The sequence below is a fragment of the Ictalurus furcatus genome, chromosome 1 (genome assembly GCF_023375685.1).
Source record: "Ictalurus furcatus strain D&B chromosome 1, Billie_1.0, whole genome shotgun sequence".
NCBI classification, from domain to species: Eukaryota; Metazoa; Chordata; class Actinopteri; order Siluriformes; family Ictaluridae; genus Ictalurus; species Ictalurus furcatus.
In genome coordinates, this window is record NC_071255.1 from 15,802,367 (window position 1) to 15,826,344 (window position 23,978).

Here is a 23,978-nt window from a genome sequence, read left to right on the forward strand (position 1 = left end):
GGGTAGCTGAAGCACCCCCTTGACTGGAATGGCTTTTTGGCTTGATTTTATATTAATTAATTTTATAGTAATTAATTCTGGCTTGATTTTAGGTATTCTTGAATCACCTTATATAGGGTTTTTCCCTATTAAAAAATGAAAAAATTTGGGTTTTTTTCCCCATTAAAAATGCTTCCTTTCTTCCTCTCTGGTGATTTGCTGTTCCGCGCGCCCGGACACGCCCACCTGCCCTGGGCGACGTTAACCTGTACACACTAGCGCACTACAGAGTCCTGTAGAGCAGTAGCAGAGGTCCACTCGTACACTCATACTAATTAGTACGGTAGTATGCTGCATGGGACATAGGAAGCACATGATCATCGGTGTTTACATGCAGCGCGGTGACACGACATATCATGTAGCCTAAGAGAACTGCTGGCTTTTAACTTTGACGGTTTGGTTAATTGTATTAGTGACTCAGACTCACGGGATCTGCGTCAGTCCGAGGATTTATCCAGCTCTGCTTTATGCTCTGGATTGAGGATCTGCCTGACTGTGTTTTCACCAAGCGAACAAGGCAATTGCGTAGAAAAACAAAGGTAGTGTAGAGTCTACCGCATTACAGCGGTTCGTTGTAATTTGTAGTTTAAAACCCCGCTTGTCAGTAGGCTAACGTGAATTAGCTCGCTTGCTAGCTAGCCTTGGTCAAGTTTATATCGACTGAGGAGGAAGTGAGCAGTGAGCTAGCTGGCTAACTGACAAGGCAGCTTGGGACTCCATGTAGGTCTGTTCAGTTGTGTTTTATACTCCTGTAAAATATGCCACGTCCTGGTTAAAGAGGGAAGACTAGAGGAGGAATGTAGACACAGTTAGATAGTCGGTGTAAAGCCGTCATCTTTATTTGGCGGTGTGTTTGGGTTTTTATATTTTAGCACCTCATTTCTCCACCATGTCTTGACAGCTTTGAACTCGTGGAAAGATTTGGCTTTTTAATAGCAACAAAAAAGCATTTATTTAAAAAAAATAAAATAAGTCACAGTATTATAATATTAATAACTTCTTAATCGAAAAAGTATGTCAGTGGAAGGTTCTCACAAGCATAGTAAGACGTGTGTGTGTTTGTTTGTGTGTTGCTCCATTAGTGATGTGTGTCTAAAGGCCAGCAGGAATCACAGATGTATAGCTAGATGATCTCCACTGCATCGCCATGGGGATCATCGAGGAGAGCGATGTGGAGCGTAAGTACACTCTGAGCTCATATTTTCACCATGCATCACTTTTATTTCACCTTTATCTCGATATGTCACATGTTCAAACAGGACTAGAAAACCATGAACAGAGGAAATATTTTAATTTTTTTTACTAAAACTGATGCGAGGCCAGCGTTGGCAGGGGTGTTATGAAAACTGCTTCTTTGACCCACCCTTGGCATAACTTGTATAAAGATGGCCACTGGAAATAGACACTGGTCTATTTGCCAATCTTTGCATATTATCTTATAGATGTGAGGTTTATAAGGATACCATCACAATGACTGATAATGACCGATTAAAGCAGAATTCTGACATGAAACTAGTGTTTAATATGTTATGTGTCATTCTGTATTTCAGTATTGCATTTGTCCAACAGTTACAAGACTTGCTAGTAGATCCTGTGATTAAATTTCGGGGTTTTTGGAGATTTTTTTTTTTTTTTGCATTAGACGGTCTGCTCTTGGGCTGAATTTGCTGGGATGGGTAGTCTTGGACTAATTGGCAGTCGTTTGAAATCTGTGCCACTTGTAGATAATTTTCCTTAAAGTGGAATGGTTTATTTCAAATAATTTGGAGATCTTTTTAAATCCTTTGCCAGAGTCCTAGGCATCCACGACCTTTTATTCTGAAGGCCTTACAGAACTCTTTAGATCTTGGCATGATGACACCACACAACTCAATAACAAAGGGAAAACCAGACACTAGATATGAGCACACTGGCACACAATCTTGAACACCTGACTCTAATTTATAGATTTGAAGGTGTGATAAATGTAGAGGTGTACTTACTTTTTCCATGTGACTGATCTGGTTTTTTGTTCATTTAAATGGTGAAAATGACTACAAAATGTCAGTTTTATGTGTCATTTGATAATGTATCAACTTTATTAATAGGCACGGTTTCAAAGGCGATCAAATGTTTGCCTGTCCATATATGTCAAAAAAGCCAACAGTTTTCGTGGGTTGTACTTATTTTTTCACATGACTGTATATATGTACTCAGGACTAAATATGGGCAAATATTAGAGGTTCAGTATGTTTTTACTTAGAAATGCCATAGTTTGTGCCTCCACATTCTTTATTTTGGATTAAACAGCATGTTCTCTCAGTAGCACTGTTGGCCTGTGCCGTAATCACTGTAATCCACCTAGTGTGATTGAACACCCGCATTAGTTAACGCTGCCTGTTGGTGGAGGGAGTATGAGGAAATGTTTTCTTGGGAAGTGTTAGTTTGCAGAGCTTTTAAAGAAGCACTACCTACCTTTTGTTTCAATACTAAAGCATGTTACCAGTTGGCTGATGGTCACATGCCTTATTGTCATGAAACCTGAACAGGAACTGTCCATTGAAACTATGATCTAAGGCAGTAAAAAGCAATGCTTTTTTTTCCCCTAAGCACACTAGTCAGATGCATTTCTTCATGACAGCTTGTGACATTCTGGATTTACTAATGCTTGGTGAAATTTTTTCTAAACCTAATTTTATATCAGGAACAAACAAAGTAGATAGTGAGTAGCCTTGGTGTGTGCATGATGGTAAATGGAATAGACTTGTTGAGTATTTTGAGCTCTCAAGAATTAGGTCATATTGTTAATAACAAGGGATCTCATGGGAAATCTATTTAGATGATTAACCCATTAGAGTTTCTTTCCAGAAAACTGACAATTTTGTGTGTGTGTGTGTGTGTACATGTGTATGCAATCAGAGGTGACCCTGGCTCTGCTGGATGCAGCTAATGATAAGGATGTGGGTGTACAGGAGCAGGTTCGGAAGTCCATCCTTACGCTGGGGAACCAGCAGCCGGATAAAGTGCTGTCCATGTGCCAGGACTACCTGCTTAAACACTCCAAGGTTAGGCAGTGATGCTGATGTTGACTTTGTGTGTGCCTGAAACTTGGCAGTTTTTGTTAAGAACACCTCCAAAGGACAGTTTGCATTAAATCTAACATCTTTCAGTGGCAGTATCATGTATATTTTATGTAATATGTTCTTGTCAGTGTTTACAACAGGAAACACACAGTGGTATTTGAGTCTTAAATAAGCACCTGCCATCCAAAAATGTACATTTCTACTAGCCAACCAGATGATCTGTGATTGAGAGACTGTATTTTTTTACATAGAAATGTGCACTGATTAAAGGTCCTCAAGGACTGTTTAAAATACCTTCCTACAGAAAGCTGACAGTCTTGCACTGAGCGTTTACAACGAGTCTGTCATTTCCTTCCCACACTAATGTGACTCAGCATGTGATCTCTCTGATTATCTGTGTCACATTATACCGCAATATGCGCTGTTTTTATTGACGGGGGGGACCTTAAAGTTAAATGTGATGGCTTTTGTGTTCGAATCGGTGCATCTGCGGTACATATAAAAGCAAGGCTGAAAGAACTTAACATAGTATTGTTTTTGATGGCTAGATGGGTGACCAAATATTTAGCCTTCTTACCACTATGTGTTGTTTATTAAAGATTTAGCAGAATGCTTAAATGCATTAAATGATATAAAGAATTTCTTGGAGATAAGGGATTTTAAGGTGAAAGTTTCTGGTAAATTCTGACCAAGTATCCTGACAGTATGCAGATAATAAGGGCTGCATGATGTAGACAAATCTTTTTCTGTTGTGATTAAGTTTTGAAATGTCCATGGCATGGACCTTTTTTGTGTTTAAATCTTTTTATTGAGGAATCCAGCAATCTAACAGTCATTGGTACATAGCTCTCATGATACCAGATTATTAAGAGATGCAAAAAGAGACCGGAGGAAAAGGGGAAAACAAAACAAAGTACAATAAAGACAAAACGGAGCAACTATTCCCATTCCACCCTCCCTTCCCCAGGGACTTAAATCATGTCACATTAATGGGGTGGTCAACGCCACACAACCTACACTCAACCTACACATCAAGATAGTAGAGAAGGGAAACCAAATCTTATTGAACTGGTTCAGTTTGTTTAATAAAAGGAAGCATATTTTTTCCAGATGTAAAAGCTTTAACATTTCCTCCATCCACAATTTAACAAATGGGATCTTTTTTTTTATGTGCTTTATTGAACCTTACTCGTTTGCATAAATCTTATTTGTGCTTATTTTTAGCTTTGGTTGATCTAATTTCTCTAGATCAGTTTGCTCGAAGCTTAACATGAACTGTGTATCTCTTGTTTAGCTGGTGGCAGTTCACAGAGTGGTGGTTCTGCAGACCATAGAGCTGGTGGTAAAAAGCAAGATCGAGGACATCAGTTACCCTAAAATAAAGACCACGATTTCACTGGCCTCAGATGAGATGACCAGGTCTAGGGTAATAGTTCATCATTTAAAAAAAAGAAATAAGAAGAATAAGGATTGACCCATAATATAGCCCTATTTTGAACCTTCAGAATGATTTTTGGAATTTTCTTTTAATGACCTCCTTTGTAGTATCTCAGCTTTGTTTCTTCTGTACAGGAAGTAGTCCCTGACTGGCAGCAGACGGCTAGTAATATTTTGGTTGCAGTAGGGAACAAGTATATCAATGAAATCATGGAGGACATCCTCGGCAAGTTCCAGCCAGGGGTTCTACCTCATTACTTCGTGGTCCAAACATTAGCCAGTCTCTCAGACTCCAATGGTACATATTTTACCCTGTATACATTAAGAGAAACATGGTTGTTTGCACCTGTTTAAACTACGTCTGTTCGCAATGTAACTCCATACGAAGCACTCAAACACGTCTGCTGTGATGAATTTGTGTTATTTGACAGATTTGCACATTCTTTCCAGAAGGCCTTGAATGTTAGATATAACGTTTACCACCCCCTTTCAGCTGATTGCTTTGTTTCAGTTCCTATCTTAACCTCGTGTTTATCATACCATAGTATGTTAGATTGGTTCACCCATTTTACTTGACCTTTATTTGACTTCACTGTCACTTTCCTCCTGTAAAGTCACAAATATTTTCTGAGTGACTTGTGTCTACTTGCAGTTTATGGCATGGTGCCGTTCCTCAGCGCTATCCTGGGTACCATGTTGCCTATGTTAGGACTCGCCAAGCAAGACAGCATGAAGTGGGTCTTCTCCACTGGTAAGCCTACAGTTAACCTGAGGGCAGATTTATTTTAAAGATTAGATTCGGGGAAAGAAGCCGTCCTCATATTAAGATGAAGAGTAGATGGATGCAAACAAAAGAGGAAGAACTCCTTTTTATATATAACAGTATTCATTCATTCATCTTCTGTAACTGCTTTATCCTGGTCAGAATCATGGTGCCTCTGCACTTGGTGTGAGGCAGGAATATACCCTAGATGGGACACCAGTTTGTTGCAGGGCAGCATGCACACACATTCACACACAGGAGCAATTTAGATTTGTCAGTCCAACTACCGGTAATATTTATGGGAAAACTTGATAACCCAGAGGGAACCCGCACAAACCCAGACAAAAATATTTAAAATAAGTTACGGTTAATACTGTTCACCTTTAACTTGACCTAACATCTTAGTTAATGATTAGAATATTTGGCAGTATGCTTGAAGTTAAGATTAGTTTGTGGATGCAGTCGAGTACCACTGATTGAGTGTGTTAGGATAAATAAGATCACAATGAGGCCACATGTTACGTTATGAATTTATGGTGAATGTGTTATTGCAAATGTATTTTGTGTAATTGTATATTCACATATTTTTTAAAAATGTAATTCTCAGTTAGAGGCTTGTTATTGCTGGTATTTATATATTTGTATTAGAAGTGAATTACACAACGTCTTGGACTCTTTACCCTGATGTTTTACTATTAGGCTAATTTTATAGGCACATTTTATCTTGGATTATATGATCATTTCTCTCTAACCTGCAACAACCTGCTTCTCACTTCTCTTTTGAAGTTTTCCAGCATTTAGTATCAAAAGATTGACAGACCTTGTAAAGTTACATGTACATGTATATCTCCTGCAAGGCATATGTTTGGTGTGTGTGTCACACCCCCCCCCCCCCCCCCGGCTTTGCTTTAGCTGCTGAAAAAGCCACTGTGCTGCTAACATCATCAAGTGTCCTTATTGCCCTTAGCTCTTTCACGCTTCAGCGAGAGCGTTCTGGAGTACCTGGCCAACTTGGACAAAGCGCCGGACCCCACAGTACGCAAGGACACCTTCTCCAGTGAAATCTACGCCGCCTATGACATCCTCTTCAACAACTGGCTACAAAGCAGAGACACAAAGGTACAGTAAATTAGACAGAGCGAGAAACCAATTAGAGCTAACTCAGTTAGCCAGTCAAAGAGAGACTGTTTGAGAAGAAGTTAGTGACTTAAGAGGAAGACTGATGTAAATCTTATTTTTAGTCAGTAAAAATCACATCAACCATCAGAATGGGGAAAAAACATCAGCTCTGTGATTTTGACTGTGCAATGATTGTTGCTGCCAGACGGTCTAGTTTGAGTATTTGTATAACTGCTGATCTCCTGGGATTTTGACACACAACAGTCTCTAGAGTTTACTCTGAATGGTGCAATAAAGAAAAAACATCCAGTGAGCAGCAGTTCTGTGGATATAAATGCCTTGTTGATGAGAGAGATCAGTGGAGAATGGTCAGACTGGTTTGAGATAACAGAAAGGTTACAGTAACTCAGATAACCACTCTGTTCAAGTGTGGTGAGCAGAAAAGCCTCTCAGAATGCACAACACATCGAACCTTGAGGCAGATGGGCTACAACAGCAGAAGACAGCATCGGGTTCTACTTCTGCCAGCCAAGAACAGAAAGCTGAAGCCGCAGTGGGCACAGGCTCACCAAAACTGGACAGATGAAACAATAAGTGAAAAAATGCAGCTTGGTCTGATTAATCTCGATTTCTGCTGAGACACTCAGATGGTAGGGTCATGCTGTTTGGTGCCAAAAGCATGAATCCATGGACCCAACCTGCCTTATGCCAACAGTCCAGGCTGGTGGAGGTGGTGTAATGGTGTGTGGAATGTTTTCTTGGCACACTTTGGGCCTGTAATACCAATCAATAATTGCTTGAATGCCACAGCCTTTTTGAGTATTGTTGCTGACCATGTGAATCCCTTCATGATCACAATTTACCATCTTCTAATGGCTACTTCCAGCATGATAATGCACCATGTCTCAAAGCAAAAGTTGTCTCAAACTGGTTTCATGAACATGATAATGAGTTCAGTGTTCTTCAGTGGCCTTCCCAGTCATCGCATCTGAATCCAGTAGAACTCTTTTTGGGATGTGGTAGAACGGGAAATATGCAGCATGCATCTGAAAAATCTGCAGGAATTGTGTAAGGCACTCATGTCAACATGGGCCAGATTCTCAATGGACTGTTTCCAACTAGCACTATCTTGTGGAATCCATGCCAAGAAGAATTGAAGCTGTTTTGAGAGCAAAGGGAGGCCCAACCCATATTAGTATAGTGTTCTCAGTGAGTGTATACTAATGTAATTAATTAATTAACCATAATACTGTCTTAAGTATGAAAGCACATTCAGCTCCATAAACACTGCAGTGTTTCAATAAGATCTTTTGTTTCAGAGAATTTGTAAGAATTCATGTTGTTTTTATATCAAGGATAGAAATATAATATAATTTGATAATTTGAACTTGTGGTGAAATGTGGCTAGTGAATCTAGTTTCCCATGAGGAAAATGTTCTTTTTCTTTAAATAAAAATTGCAATTTTAATTGTAAATAATTTAAATTAGCGGCTCCTGAGAAAAAGTGCTTGTTCTATCGTTAGTACATCAAGAGTTCAAATCCCAGCAATGCCTCAGCAGTCTGTGGCTGCGAGACAAAGGGAGCAAAATTGGCCGTGTTTTCTTGGTGGATGGGATGACATTCTCTCCTCGTTCAGTCACAGTGACACTAGTAAATCGCAGGCATCTATGTGCCCATCATGTATGCAGAAGAGCGTGGATTGTGCTTTCCTCCTAGTGTGTTATGCAGCCATGTGACATGAGCATGACCAGCAGTTAGAAAAGACGAGGTTGGCTGGCTTCACATGTTGCGGAGAAAGCACACTTTCACCCCAGTTAATACTGTAGCTGTCGTATGATAGGGGAGAGCTGGCTGGTGGGTGGAAATTGGCAGGTGACCAAATTGGGGAGAAAATAAGGGGGTGGGGGGGTGAAGCTTAAAGAGCCAAAAAGGCTCTTTTCGGTTACTGAGGTTAAGATTGGGCTTTGGTTCAGGTGTATGGTGTAATTAGCTCAATGGAAGGTCCTCACAAGGATAGTAAGAATGTGTATATGTGTGTGTGCACGCTTACCTTGCAGTTGCGTCTGACTGTAGCTGAGGCTCTGGGGTTGATGAGTCACTTGATGGCCCATGACAAGTTAGAGGAGCAACTTCCCAAACTCTTTCCTGCAATACTTGGCTTGTACAAGAAAAACCCTGAGCACTACATCATCAGCAAGGTGCAGCTCTTCATGACTTTACTGTGTCCTGACTCACTGAAGCTCCAGTACACTAACATTGTTTCAGTACTTTATTTACAGTCTTGGCAGGTTTTACTTTTGATGTATTTCTTTCATTGCATCATTGGTGAATAATAAGTAAAACTATTCAAATATTAAATAATGTAACCTTTATGATGCAAGTATGTGTGATTTTTGTGTACATATTTTGTGGTGTGTGTATGGTTTAGAGCCTTTGTCAGGTTCTGGAGGCCTCTGTAAACATGGGCAGCAGGGTGCTTGAGACTCAGACGGATAACCTTCTAGTTGCTCTGCACCAACAGGTTGTAGAAGTTCTTTTTACTTTTACATTTTCTATCACTCCACCTCTCTCTCTCGCACTTGTGCAAGACACACATGGGCTGTGCCTAACTATAACTGTTTTGCAAGTAGTATTCTCTATTATGCAGTTGCAACAGAACAAGTTTTGAACGGGCTTGGTTTGTTTAAACAACCACCCAGCTCACATGTGCAAACCTGCCAAAGCTAAGAAAGATTAGCATCGTGTCTGTAATACTTTTTTTTTAAATAACGAGACTACCTATACCAGGTTCAAGCACACTGTTCCACCTCATTTAAAACTAGAAAAGAAATTTATTTTGTGCTTGGCAACAAATATTTGTCTAATTTTGTACCCTGATGTGCTCTTTCAGGTGTGTGCACCTGTGGACTATAATAATCCTCCAACTGTGAAAAACCACAATGAAGTTCTGCGATGCTTCACCATCCTTGGTAGGGTTTTTTATTTCTATTTTCAAACAAACTCAATTTGATTCTCAGTCAGTGGATTTAAGTGAAGCATTGACATCTCTAGCAGATAAACCCTGTGAGAGAGTGATTTTCTAACTTCCCCTTATAGATGGTTGATTCCCCTTATGGACAGTTTACTGTTTGGACAAAACATTGTTCAGTCCTTTTGGGGACTAAAATGTGAACGGTATTGAATAGTGAGAGTGCAGCGTGTGTTCACAGTCAGGTGACTGCTGCAGTAATCCATTGGTTGGGAAAAGGGGGATTAAGTTCAAGCTCCTTGCATCGCTGAAATCACATTTCATAAGTAGATGTTTGCCGTATTGACAAGACTTTCCTAGAGCTTTTATAGAGATTTTTCTGTGACTATGTAATTCCTAGTGATTTATTTGAATCTGAAGCATACTACGTGAGCCAAATGGATCTTAAATGTACAAGCAGCACATTTATTGGCCGTTATTTTTCTTATTAATATAAGGTTAGCTATTAAAGTGATCTTTGAAAGATGTGTGTAATCAAAAAAATCAAGTTGGCGTCTTACTTCTTATTAAGATGTTTCTCCACAGAAGTCAAAATCATATCACTGTAATTAACTGATCATTTTGCTGCCATGTTAAATTGTTAGGCTTGTTTTCTAACTGTATAAAATGTTTGGGGTTTTTTTTGAGTAAGGAGTTGTTACCGTCACTGTCATTTTGCTTGAAAGCACACTTAAAGCAAGGAAATATCTCTATACGTTGTTGTTTTTGCGGCTCATAATACAGTATAAGTAATAATACATAATACACTATAAGTCCTAGTCCTAGTGTGATATTTACTGCTTTGTCTCTCTTTGACACAGCCAACACATTCCCAGACCGACTGATGGTGTTTGTCCTGCAGAGGCTGGAAAACAATAATGAGAGAAACAGAATGGGCTCCCTGGCTGTACTCAGACACCTCATCAACTCAACAAGTGAGACTCTGTCATCATCACATATTACACTTAAGTGACAGATTTAAGAGTCTGCTGATTCAACAAGTCAGTGTTATCTGATGTATCATGTGTGGGAGATGTTTCCAAGATGTTCCTATTCAAGTTAAGAAAATTAGAAATATTTTTATTATTATTTCAGTAATCTATCAAATTGAAACTATGTGTGCAAAATATACACAAACATTTCTTTAATTTTCTTTGATTGGCTTTACTAAGATAATATATTATATTGCTTTATTTCTTGTAGCTTCCATAATGGAAAACAAGAAGCTTCTTATTCTTGCCAGTATGAGACAGCCTCTAGCAGACCACAGCAATAAGGTGAGCTTTTCAATAATTGGTGGGTAATATTCACTCACTGAGCACTTTATTAGGAGCACTAAACTAATACTGGGTAGGGCCATTGCTCTCAAAATGGCCTCAATTCTTCATGGCATGGATTGCATAAGATGTTGGAAATGGTCCTTTGAGATTCTGGTCCATGTTGACATGATTGCATCACGCAATTCCTGCAGGTTTTTCAGGTGCACTTTCATGCTGTGAATCTCCCGTTCTACCACATCGCAAATATGTTCTATTGGATTCATATGCGGTGACACTGAAGAACACTGAACTCTTTCATGTTCATGAAACCAGGTTGAGACGACTTTTGCTTTGTGACATGGAGCATCATAATGTTGAAAGTAGGGAAGGATTTCTTTAATCCCTTAGAATAAAATAACTTTTATTATATCAATTATAGGTTAGATTTGTCTCTTATTTTCAGTCTGAATTTAAGTGAATTAATAACTCTGACATGTTCATGAAACCAGTTTGAGACGACTTTTGCTTTGTGACATGGTGCATTGTCATGCTGGAAGTAGCCATTAGAAGATGGTAAATTGTGGCCATGAAGGGATTCACATGTTTTGATTGGTACATGATTGATATTAACAGGCCGAAAGTGTGCCAAGAAAGCATTCCCCACGCCATTACACCACCTCCACCAGCCTGAACTGTTGACACAAGGCAGGTTGGGTCCATGGATTCATGCTGTTGCTGCCAAATTCTGACCCTACCATCTGAGTGTCTAAGCAGAAATCGAGTTTCATCCAGGCTACGTTTTTCCGGTCTTCATCTGTCCAGTTTTGGTGAGCCTGTGCCCACTGCAGTTTAGCTTTCTGTTCTTGGCTGACAAAAGTGAAACCCGACATGGTCTTCTGCTGTAGTATCCCATCCACCTCAAGGTTCGATGTGTTGTGCATTCTGAGATGCTTTTCTACTCACCACAATTGTATAGAGTGGTTATCTGAGTTACTGTAGCCTTTCTGTCAGTTTGTCAGTCTGGCCATTTTTTTCTGTCAGTCTGGCAATTCTCTTCTGTCAGTCTGGCAATTCTCCATTGGCCTTGCTCATGAACAAGGCGTTTCTGTCTACAGAGCTTCCACTCAGTGGAGGTTTTTTCTTTATTGCACTATTCTGAGTAAACTCTAGAGACAGTTGTGTGTGAAAATCCCAGGAGACCAGCAGTTCTAGAAATACTCAAACCAACCCATCTGGCAAAAACAATCATGCCATTTTCAAAATCACTGAGATCACTACCCCCCCAAACCCCCCCCCCCTTTATTTCCTAATAAAGTGCTCAGAGAGTGTGTGTATATACTCTGTTAAGTATAAATTAAAACATTTTACGTGATGTGCACTATATGTGTCTGCACATAATTTTGGGGGGAACGATTTTTTTTGTATTTAAAATTTTGAAACAAAAAAAATCAAACTGCACATATTAGATACAGTGTACTGTAGCATCTAGATGTTTTTGAGGTTGACTTATCTGTTTATCTGTGCAGGTAAAGAAGAGCGTTGTGCAGGTCATCAGTGCAATGGCTCACCACGGCTACCTGGAGCTGGAGGGGGGAGACATACTTGTGCGCTTTATTATTCAGCACTGCGCTCTGTCTGACACTCACCATGTATGTAGCTCTTTTAAGATCGCTGTTTTCACTTTGGACCCTCTCATGTAGCCTGGTCACTCTACAATGAATGGAATGTGTTGAGTAAATGATACAAATTAGAAAATGGATGTCTCTTGACATCTCAAGAGCCACTGATTACTGAGTTATTCAAGCAGTTAATACCAGAAGTATTTTCCAGCATAACACCAAACTTATTGAAAATAATAAGAGCCATCTATCCTAATGTATAATGTATAATGTATAATATTAATACTAGTAAATCTGTACAGTATAATGAGAATTTCCATGTCGTGCTATGAATGGTAGTGGAGAACAGTCTCACATCTTGTATGAATCTCCTAATGCAAATGGCCTAAATACTAAATCAATTGTTTTGAGAATGTTATTTTAGTATTTTAGTTATCTGTGTTACTTGAGTATAATTGAATGAAATGGAAAACTCTCTGTAGTTCATGCATTCTATTTGAAACCATTAGAGAGGCTACTTTATAAATAGTCAGTGGACTCTGCTAAACTGCTTGATATCTGTATTGTTATTCTGTGGAAATACTAATGATGTTTGATTGTATTGCAGCGGGGACAACGTCCCTTGGATCCAGAGGAGGTGACCAATGAGGCACTGAGAAGCATGTGTGATAACACACTCCATCTCTTCACCACCACCGTGGGCCGCCTGACTGATGTGAGAGTTGCAGACAAAAATGCACACACTGACATATGGCCAGAAGTTTAGGAATGGCTGTAATACTGAATATGCTTAGTAGTAATCATCACTGGTGAACGTTAACACGAAGAGAGGAAGTTGATTTTATTGTCCAATAATATGCACATAGGATTACAGTAGGGAAGCACAGAGATGATAATTCTTGGCCGAATACCGAACGCAGTTTTAAAAAAATTTTTTCATTTATTTTGACAATTTTTTTCACCATTGCATAAATTACATAGCCAAATGATTCTTTTCAAAGAAAAAAAAAATCAATTACAAAACTACAATTTAAAAATATTAACACTGAACATTTTTTTAACATTCCTGCAGACATTATACCAACAAAGCACAATATAACTTGAAATAAAATAAAGATATTTTTATTTGGCCATCTTTGAGCCCCCCTTCTTGAGTAGCCTATATTAGGCCTGTAACTGACTGCTGAAGGAATAATGTACTCTCTGCGCCTACAACAAAAAAAGTGCATTGAAAAGAGTGCCAAAAAGTTGATGAACCCACAACAAATGAATAATCGTCCTAGACATAAGCCTACTTAAGTCAGCCACAGATGGGCTGGGTGTGATGGGACTGGGAGGAGGAACTTTCCTTTTCGCTGCTGCTGCTGTCACCGTGTCTTTCTCGTACCTCTAGACAATTCAGCAGAACAGTGTCTGCAAACGGCCATTTTTGCGTCTTTCTCGGACACGTTAAAATGCTTCCATACTGCGTTCATACAGCGTGAGCACCTCTCGCTCTACGCTGGTTGCTATTTGATTGCGTCATCAAAAATGTAATTGTTCGGTAACATTTACTCAGTCTTTTCACTTATTGCCGAACATTTGGTGCATCACTAGATTAGTGAACATAGCAGCTAAGGTTGAATAATTCAATACAACCTGTATTATTGCAATTTTCTTTATAGCGAGACTAGCATAGTAGCAAGGTCAGTCAGCACACAAAATAAATGATCTGTATGACACCACAAGGAAGGAACGTCATGAACCGTAAATTGTACTTGCAACCAGCATCAGCAGCACCTACCCATAATAGCAGTGTGTGTGTGTGTGTGTGTGTGTGTGTGTGTGTGTGTGTGTGTGTGTGTGTGTGTGTGTGTGTGTGTGTGTGTGTGTGTGTGTGTGTGTGTGTGTGTGTTTGTTCTGGAAAAGGTCAGTTCTTTTCCTGTACAGCTCCCAACATTAACAGAGGACTGATGACAGAGCTCCGTCATCACGCTGGCACTCCGAGAGTTTTATAAAGTGTGGAGACAGAGAGGGCTATTTTTAGTGACTTTGTTTTGAGGTTCTTTATATAGGCCTACATAGATAGATGCTACGTTTTCTTCTAGATTAGTAACCTGGCTTGTCATTTAAATCTGATGTTTGTACTCCATCAGTTAAGTTAGAAAAAAAATAATCTACTGCTGCTGAACAGGAGATTTTGTGCTGTGTGTAAGCTATATTGACAAGTCAGTTTGTGTGCTATAGGTACTGTGGCCGATGTTGCTGTGCTACCTGACCCCGAGTCAGTACTTCAATGCCACCACACCTCTCTGCAAGAGCCTTATCCTGCTGGCCAATAAGAAGCGATCAGCCCAAGAACCCAATTTCATCATCAACTTCAATGAGCCAGGTGAGCACCATATATCGAAGTGTGTATTATGAACTATGCATTTCATATGTATACACACACACACACACACACACACACACACACACGTCATCAAATGCATGCACATAAACCCAATCATGATGTCATCGATGAATGCAGCTCCAGACATTTTTAAGTGCAGAGGGCTTTTCCACTGGCTAAGCTATCCTGTGCCGGTTAAACCAGGCCATCACATAAACACACACTCTGGCTCCACAGACGCTCACAGTTCTGGCCAGGTGCCTTTTTTTGCTTGCTTTTTTTCCACTTCTTTTTGGAAGCAACGTTTCGCTTACAGACATTTTGTTTTTATTAACAGTTGTTTGGCTGGCCAGAACTGTCTGGTTCTAATTAGTCAAAACCAAAAGCCGTATTTATCATGTGAATATAGGTCTGGAGTTCTGGGAGGGCGGCTAATTGTTTCTCACAGCAGCAAAGATTAAACTGAGCTCTCAACTTACTGATTATTTACTTGTTAATTGTAATTCTTTTGTATCCAGTGACTGTACACATGGCTGACCCTTGTCCACCCTTTTTCTAACTCTCTTTTGTATTTCTTTAATTTTTTTTCTTTCCATTTTGTCTCCGTAGGTTCCAATCTTCCCTCTCCATATATACTAATGATAAGGCTTTTGGTAAGTGAATGTACAGTCATCTCCAGAATTATTGGCACTGTTGATAATGATGGTTATAAACAATGTCAGAGTTATTAATTCACTTAAACTCAGACTGTAAATAAGAGACAAACCAAACCTATAATTGATATAATAAAAGTTATTTTATTCTAAGGAATAAAAGCAATCCTTCCCTACTTTCAGCATGATAATGCACCATGTCACAAAGGAAAATTCATCTCAGACTGGTTTCATGAACATGAATGAGTTCAGCATTCTTCAGTGGCCTTCCCAGTCACCGCATATGAATCCAATAGAACACATTTGCGATGTGGTAGAACGGGAGATTCACAGCATGAAAGTGCACCTGAAAAACCTGCAGGAATTGTGTGATGTAATCATGTCAACATGGACCAGAATTGCAAAGAAATGCTTCCAACGTGATTTGGAATCCATGCCACGAAGAACTGAGGCTGTTTTGAGAGCAAACGGAGGCCCTATCCAGTATTAGTATAGTGTTCCTAATAAAGTGCTCACTGAGTGTACATTACCCACCAATTATTGAAAAGCTTATTGAAACATTGCTGTGGTCTGCTAAAGGCTGTTTCATACTGGCAAAAATAAGAAGCCTAATAATGATCATCCATGACCTTGTATTTGATTAGGATATAAATATGAGCTGGTGCCTGGCCAAATTTCTGTAGTAATTTATCAGTATGGAATGGAAACTACACAAATGTAATGAGACCAAAATGAACATAGAAGCCATTTCTTTCCTCCAAAGGCACAGAACCTTGTTAGGATACATGACATTATGGACTCTATGAAGTAGCCATGAAAACCTGGCTGCCTCTGACAAGAAGTTACAACTGAGTTGTGGTTTGATGTTCCATCAGGACAGCAATCCAAATCACTAACCACACAATCATACTTTTCTCCTGGCCATCCCAATCCCTTGAGAGAAATTCCTTAGAATAAATTTACTTCAATTAAAGATTTCTTTCACATTTTCTGTTTGAGTTTAAGCTAATTAACCACAAAGATATTTCTTCCGTAACCTTTTTACCCATCTTGACCAAGGGTGCCAAAAATTCTGTCACTGACTGTTCCTGTGCTTTAATTATTTTTCGTCCAGAGTTTAAATAACGAAGTATGGAATTCGGCAGATAAAGGCAGCAAACTTTTATGTTCAGTGTTTTTAAGCCTTCTGTCATTTCAACATTAATGATCTACATTGTCTATACTTACAGTATGTAAAACATGAATGTGCCTTCATTGTAAAAAAGGTTATTTATACTCATGGATTTATTGCATTTCCATTGTTAAACTGTCTGTGACCATTGATAAAATGTTTCCTAGGTGAATGCCTATTTCCCATTCTCGTATCGAGGTCATGGTACACCCTCTCTGAGTCTTCTGAATGCCATCAGTCCCAACATTAACCCTAAAGTAGAAGCACTATGGGAGAGCGAGATCCCAAGACTCCTTAGTTACCTTGAAGGTCAGTGTTCAAGTTTCACCTAGGCTGTGTCTGAAAGTGTCAGTAAGAGACAATGCAAATAATTAGTTAACAAATCTTCTCCAGTTTGTTACAGTTTGATTTGAACTGCACTTGCTCTAATGCATTTTTTTTAATGAGACACACTAAATGATTTAGACCTATTCACAATGAAACACTCACTTAACATCACTTGTACACTTTTTTTTGTTTTGCTTCAGTTGCCCCCCCCCCACACTAAGGACATGTAAATTTATAAGGTATTCTCAAAATGTCTGTTAAAGTGAAGCCTTAGCTAAAAGCATTCATTTCTCCAAAAGCAAATGGATTCCTGTGTGATCTTATATGACTGCCAGACGTGTCAACAAGAGAACCTTTGTCGTTTTTAATGAGGAAAATTTTACATTTCCTAACATTCTTGTAAAATTATATGGTTTAAATCGCCTTCTTTTTTTGATGCTGGATGTAAGCCAGATTTTTTGCTACTCCAACTGTAATGAACCGTTCTCTTTCACAAAACCAATCGTACTTTCATCATCAGAATCCACACCAGAAGCATTTGACAAAAAGAAATGGGAAGACAGCCTCCTTTTGGTAAGTAGCCGTAGTAAGTCTATATAGTGTGTTTAGAAATTATACTATTTTGCTTCTTGTTGATGTGCCGATCTGTGGTATATGATGATTATGTTGCTCTCTTGGGAAAAGTTCCTGTCTAAAACTCTGGTTGCCGTTGATGATGGCCAGTGGAGCTGTCAGTTGGTGGTTGAGGCAACTCGATATCTCCCAACCTACAACCATTCTTTGGAGGAGAAGGTCTGTATTAGTAAAGTAAAACTCCTCAATTCTGACTATATGTTGAGATTTATGTATTATGAATGGATTGTACAAAGTCAGTTCTGGAGTGCGCTCTTAAAAATATTTACACGTTGTTTCCAGCAGTCTCTCGGCTCATTTAATCTGATACGCTCAATACCCTCTCTAGAGCTTCCTGTATAAGTGTATCGGTGTGGCTCTACAGCAGTCCTCCAATAAGGAGCTGGTGAGAAAACAGCTCCAGGAGATTCTGATCAGCACCCGCCATAACGACGCCACCGAGAGAGCGGTACGGCAAAGAAAACACATTACACACACTGCTCTGTTTGCTTTCACCTCTTTTATCTGCCAGCATCTCTCTGGCCTCTCATTTATCGTCTTAAACACTCCAGATGCTGTAATCTCAGTCATAGGCTCGTCTGCTCACTTGTTTGACGTGACCTTTAGTGCAGTTTCCTGTTTGAGCATCCAATTAAAGGCACATGGTTTCACTGTTTGTTTCATTCTATCAGGACTGCTCAGAGAAATGTGGTCTTGTGACAAGAATGTATTCAAAGCTCACTGCTAATTTGCAAAGGGAGGTCATGGCTAAGCTCAGGGCTGGTCAGCAGTATGGTTTTATTACAGAGATTTGATCAGAGAATGCAGCCCAGTGGTTCCTAATTGCAGAATAGTACATACTGATGATTGCACTGGAACCACTGCTTGGAAATTGGATACTTAAACAACCATTTAAAATCTACTAATATGTAATAATGAGAATAACTGGGAGTGATTTGGTTTCCTAGGGAGTAGCGATGGCTGTGGGGCTTTGTGCCAGCAGTCATTTGGATGGCACTCTGGCCAAGCTTGACGAGTTTGGGAAATCTGATGCCTTCAAGAAAGCCTCTGGGATATTCAGCTTGCTCAAAGTAAGTTCTACTGGCTTCTCTGGTGAAAGGAAACCAAAATGTTTCAAACAAATCAATAAAGGGCTCACAGACATGTGTGGTTATTATTATTACTGTTCTCATTACTGCTAATGTTGTATTTTATGGATGTCTTGTCAAGCAGGATAAGAATGATGTGGATGTAGAGAAGATGAAGAGCACTTTGATTTTGTGTTATGGCTACGTGGCTCTGAATGCTCCAGAGGACCAGCTTCTCATTCGTCTCGACAACGACATACTCCGCAACATCACCAAGCTCTTTAACACCAAGGTAGAATTAACAGGAGCTACACATTATGTTGGAATGGTTCTTTTCATTATTTAGCATTAAAAAGCTTGACTCATTGACTGATATTCAAACTCTTACATGCGTAGGCACTTTCCTTACTCAATCATATCCCCTGTCCAACTCTTTATCTAACACATTAGATAAAGGAACTATAAATAAACTCTTTAAAACTCATAAATATATTCTATATAATAAGGTTTGTTATGTTAGTGAAAGGGCTCAAACAAGGTGTAAAATTACATGAAGATTTGCTTTATATTTTTATTTCAACATTCTGTTTGATTCAAAACCTCCATTAGACACTGTTTAAAAAAATGATTGGTTATAAAAAAAAAGTTAGTCAGACCACTATACACCTCAGAGTCATAATTCTTTCCTAAATGGAACAAAAAAACTTCTGTGGTTTTGTATTGTAGTTGAAAACCAGTGTCTGCTGGAGAAGCAGCCATGCTTAGCTTGGCACTCACCCTGAATGACCTAATGTCAGTGAGATCCTGACTGAGGTAGAGTCCTCTAAAAGGCCCGATTCGAAATTGTGCAAGGCTAAACCGTTTCAAAAAGTTACAAAAAGCTACAAAAAGCAACGGTGCACTTCATTCCTGATTTGATTGGTTTGATTTGAAGTTTGTAGTAGTCATTATGCTTAGACTCACTGCAGTGATATCAGCCAATCCCTTAAAAATAAATCAGTGAACTTATTCTGAAGAAATCGTTTACAGAACAAGTTGTTTTGTACATGGCATAGAGATTGTGTTGTAGCTGCAAGCTCTGACTACTCTGCTAACCAGATTTTGTTATTAAAATCAGTTCTGCACACATTCAGATAATTAAAGTTATTTAGTTTATTAATATTTGACTATTCGAAGACCAGGAGAATGGCTTTTCCATTCTTTCATTTTAGACCAGGTGTGGATGATTTTTTTTTTTCTTCTTTTTCTTCTTACTCTTACAAGTGGTCTTATTAATTATCTGTCTATAGATGTGGTATGTGAATTTACAGCAGCCAAAGAAATTAGAATAATGAATGTTTTCCTCAAAAGATTTTTCAGTGTTGCAGTAAAAGTTAAACTAGCATTTTTTAAATCTTGGTTTATATGGAGATTATTGTCGTATTAAAAGTAGAGTGGATATCTAGGTGTGTGTGTGTGGAAATGTGGTGTGTTATCCTGATGTACTGTGTTGTAAATTAAACTCCAACATTACTTTTATGTTGCACAGGTTCTTGGAATTAAAGTAGAGACAAAGGTACCATAAGGAGCCTCTTTCTTTCTCTGACCTGTACAGAATCAACTAAAACCTTTTGTCTTTACTCTCGAGACCTTAAATGAAAATTCAAGGAACATGAACTTCTGAACTTCTCAAAAAAGAAAAGAGTGAGAAAAATAAACATTTTGATTGTCTCTTTGTAAATGAGTCTCTTCAGAGCAGAGAAATTTTAAACCTCAAGACCTTTTAGATGTTTATTTAGAGAAGGTGAGGTACTGAATTATCTGTAGATCTCCTCTTGGTGCCTCGGTAAACATAGTTCTGTGGCTTTGAGAAGTTCAGAAGGCTTAAGAATGAATCTCTGTCAACTAACCCACTGAATACTTTCTGTTACTAAATCCTCACACTGATGGTTCTGTGGACTTCTATGGTTCCTCAAACTTTTCCTAAAACAACCTACTTAATCTGTCTTTCCACTAACAATTTTGAGGTTGAGGGTTATGATTTGTTTTTTCTGCCTCTATATCTACTTGATGTATATTAGTACCTCAGATTCAGAACGATCTGTTCAGCTGAAATTTCTTTGTTCAAAAAACTTGTACTCCCAAGTTATGAATCTATTTGAATCCATAGTATCTATCTTCAGACTTTTCTTTAGCTAAACTTTGGGTGTGTTAAGATGAAACTGGAGTTAACTTGTTGGATGAAAAATATAATATTATGGCACCCTGATGTGGTCTTGGTTCAAATACTAATACAGAATGGCTTACTTAAAGAGTGGTGTGTAAAGTGATGAACCTTGTAATTAAGTCTTTGTTTATGTCTTTCTCTGTGTTTGAAATCTTTACAGGACCTCACCATGAAGCTGAGTCTAATTCAAAGTATTGGCCTGATTGCAAAAGCCATTAATACCTGCACTCACAAACAGGGATACATCTTCACCCGCAAGCAAGAACTCATGGGAATAATGATGGTGTGTGACTTCTGTAGCATCAGTTGGACACTTGATCACGAAGCTTATAGAATTGCTCTATTGGTTTGATGCAGGAAATAAGAAATTTATTTTATCGACCTGCCAGTGAGTGAGTTTTCCCATAGATTGATGAACAAAATGGGTTACGATCCAGAACACTTAAAGTTATTGAAGTATTGTTTGCCAGCTTATTAGGTATCTAGTAGTGTGGTGCACTTTCTTGGCATTTAGAAAAAATGTTTAACAATGTTTAAACATATGGCTACATACATACCTGTGGATGCTGAATGCATTGTGCAGAAATGTACCATGTGGAAATAATTGTGTTGCAAATAACAGTTTCTGCAGTTTGGATGCAGCTCTTTCCATCTCATTCCCAAGATGTCTGATATGGTTGAAATACAGAGCTGGGAAAGCTACTGAATTTTCCCTTGACTTCAGTTTCACAAGCTGTTTTCATCCATATAATCACCATCACTGGTAGCTTTTCAGATTTTTTTTGTACTATTCTTAAATGGTAAACTCTTGAAACGGTTGTGAGTAAAAAGTCGCTGCTAGATGCTAGTAGGCTAGAACCTACACATCTAGCGCTAACTGCTTGTTCCACCTCTCAGCTGAGTGTTAATTAATGCTAGAAATACTAGTCTGCCTGATTTGTACCACAGAGTGCAGTCACATGGTTTATGACTTGTTGGAATGTATAATCGTGAAAATGACTGGTGTATCTAATAACCTCACACCTTATTGTATACAAGGTTTAGAAAGAACAATTTCTAACAAAATGCTGTCATTGTACTGTGAAATTGAGCCACTCAATTTCAAAATGTTAAAGTCTAACTAGAGAAATCTTGTGTTTTCTTTTTCTATAGGATTTCATCAAGGCGGAGCCAGTCGATGCCATGCGTACTCCAGTGCGCCACCTTGTTATGACCACATGTGCCAATCTCAAGTATCCTTTAAGGCAGCAAAGCCAGTGTTATTCTGTCTGCTTGTTAAGTCTGACGTCACCACATGGCGTGAAGCCATTTCCGAGTCCAAACCTTCCTTCAGATCCCAAAAGTTGACACTTAAAGATGATATGCCATGATCTGGCTGAAGTATTTCTAAAAAAAACCCAAAAAACCAACAGCTATAACTTTGGACATAAACGAAGATGGAAAAACTAAATATGGACCAGCCAGGTTTTGGAGGGATAATGTTGTTGGGCTAGTTGACATATCTGCCACCCAGGCTAAATTGTTTTCAATATAGGTGCACGTTGAGGGTCAGTCAGTGAAGTACAACACCTGCTAGTGTCCAATTGGCAAGTGCATATGCCGTCATGTCATATGGCAGCTGTATTGATTTGTTTGGATAAAAATGTTCCGCACCGACGTGGAGTGCGTGTAGAAAAGGGCGACGACACTGAAAACGGACAAAATTGCAGCCAAAGAGTGTCTGAGATGACACTTTTGCAGGTTATGCTGTGGCATGTTGAAAATACGAGAGCGTCCGCCAACGCAGTAGAAGCTTGTACCCGGAAACAGTATTACCTGAAGTTTGTTACGTCACGACTGAACAAGCAGATAGCTTTGATGTTACGTTTCACAGTGATTGTAGTAATGTTCTTAAATAACCTTTAGCATTTTTTGCAAGGCTATCTTTCAGTATTTTATAAGCTTAGTATTATATGAAGAGATGTTCTGAGATCGACATTTTGACGTTCCAGCTAATAAAACCCTTAATTTCTGAAATCCATATTTACAGCTCAACATGGGCTGTTGTTTAAGTTTATGTCAAATTTACATTATCAAAATGCTGAGGCAATTAGAAAGACCACAGTGCCTGAATGGGCAAGTTCACATAGCCAGAGTCCAAAATCTAGTGGAAAGCCTTCCCAGAACATGAAAGTGTCCACAAACTTTTGGACATATAGTGTAGAACATGTATGATTGGCCAAGGCCACTGTTCACCTTGGATGATGATTGGCTGGCAGATGGAACCTTATAAATCCAAATTTAACTTTGAGGTTGGAGATAGAACTTTTCTCTGTTTTTATTTTTTTATTTTTAACATTACGCCAAATACTTTGGAAAATAAACTTCACTCAATGTTTCAGTACTTTGAATCCACCATTGGCTGAAAATGAAAATTTCGAAATGCTGAAAACGTGCATCAATGGGGTATTTGGGCTTCCTACATTAGAAATGGTGGAAAAAGCCAAAGACGAAGAGGTTCTTGACCCCAAGGAACGAGAGGTGAGGAATGAATCCTGGCTGACAGACGCATGCACATTCTTGAATTTCCTCCACTGTTTTTAGAAAATAATCATATGTTAGTGGTAGGTGCAGTTATTCTGGTTGAGCATAGCTTTGCATATTATTTTGGAAAGTACACATTTCTAAAATATGAATGATGGGCAGAAGCAAAATAGTTTTGAAGAACCACAGTGATTTTATTTTTTCATGTCATTCATAAAGATTCACTTTAAAGCAGGGTCATCGTCGGGTGATTTATATTGATTTTGGGGAAAATGGTCATGCTTACAAGAACATTTTCTGCCTTTTCCAAAGTAAATGAGTCAAACTCTTAAACCAACACAGGATTCAGAAGTGTTCAGAAATGACCATTTGTCATGGATATCTGCAAAACTGTCCAGTATAATCATAACTAACCTGGATCTGGTTTCCTAGAACTATTATATAAGCCAAAATCTAATTATATAGTACAGCATGTATCACTTTAACACGTCTGAGACCAGTGTACCACAATCGTGTGCATTTTGTTACAGTGGTTTCCTCTAAAAAGCCATCACTACTATAAGAAATGGGTCATATGATGGAATCCAGATGTGTTTCAGCAGTTAACAGCCCTTTTTTTCAGGTCTTATATGGATACACCTTCAGTGCCCTTCATGAACTGCTGTGCAGTGTTCTGGCCGGAGATTTAAGTCCAGATGGTATTCAGACTATGTTCAAGGTA

At 38.8% G+C, this 23,978-nt stretch overlaps 1 protein-coding gene across 2 annotated transcripts in view; it reads left to right on the forward strand.

The window, feature by feature from the left end:
- Window positions 1-261: 261 nt before the first annotated feature.
- mroh1 (maestro heat-like repeat family member 1) overlaps window positions 262-23,978 on the forward strand; it is a 34,848-nt gene continuing 11,131 nt past the window's right edge. The window contains exons 1-27 of one of the 2 annotated variants that reach the window (XM_053628941.1): window positions 262-578; window positions 1,122-1,217; window positions 2,938-3,083; window positions 4,396-4,527; window positions 4,674-4,836; window positions 5,191-5,289; window positions 6,269-6,420; window positions 8,479-8,619; window positions 8,850-8,942; window positions 9,312-9,390; window positions 10,250-10,363; window positions 10,632-10,705; window positions 12,214-12,336; window positions 12,914-13,021; window positions 14,533-14,677; window positions 15,287-15,330; window positions 16,669-16,810; window positions 17,349-17,401; window positions 17,513-17,620; window positions 17,790-17,909; window positions 18,409-18,531; window positions 18,674-18,820; window positions 20,057-20,083; window positions 20,895-21,017; window positions 21,887-21,966; window positions 23,116-23,254; window positions 23,880-23,975. In XM_053628941.1, coding sequence (XP_053484916.1) covers window positions 1,187-1,217; window positions 2,938-3,083; window positions 4,396-4,527; window positions 4,674-4,836; window positions 5,191-5,289; window positions 6,269-6,420; window positions 8,479-8,619; window positions 8,850-8,942; window positions 9,312-9,390; window positions 10,250-10,363; window positions 10,632-10,705; window positions 12,214-12,336; window positions 12,914-13,021; window positions 14,533-14,677; window positions 15,287-15,330; window positions 16,669-16,810; window positions 17,349-17,401; window positions 17,513-17,620; window positions 17,790-17,909; window positions 18,409-18,531; window positions 18,674-18,820; window positions 20,057-20,083; window positions 20,895-21,017; window positions 21,887-21,966; window positions 23,116-23,254; window positions 23,880-23,975 — 2,802 coding nt within the window. In that variant the 5' untranslated portion in view covers window positions 262-578; window positions 1,122-1,186. The remainder of the gene's footprint in view (window positions 579-1,121; window positions 1,218-2,937; window positions 3,084-4,395; window positions 4,528-4,673; window positions 4,837-5,190; window positions 5,290-6,268; window positions 6,421-8,478; window positions 8,620-8,849; window positions 8,943-9,311; window positions 9,391-10,249; window positions 10,364-10,631; window positions 10,706-12,213; window positions 12,337-12,913; window positions 13,022-14,532; window positions 14,678-15,286; window positions 15,331-16,668; window positions 16,811-17,348; window positions 17,402-17,512; window positions 17,621-17,789; window positions 17,910-18,408; window positions 18,532-18,673; window positions 18,821-20,056; window positions 20,084-20,894; window positions 21,018-21,886; window positions 21,967-23,115; window positions 23,255-23,879; window positions 23,976-23,978) is intronic. The other variant, XM_053628950.1, reaches the window with a different exon arrangement.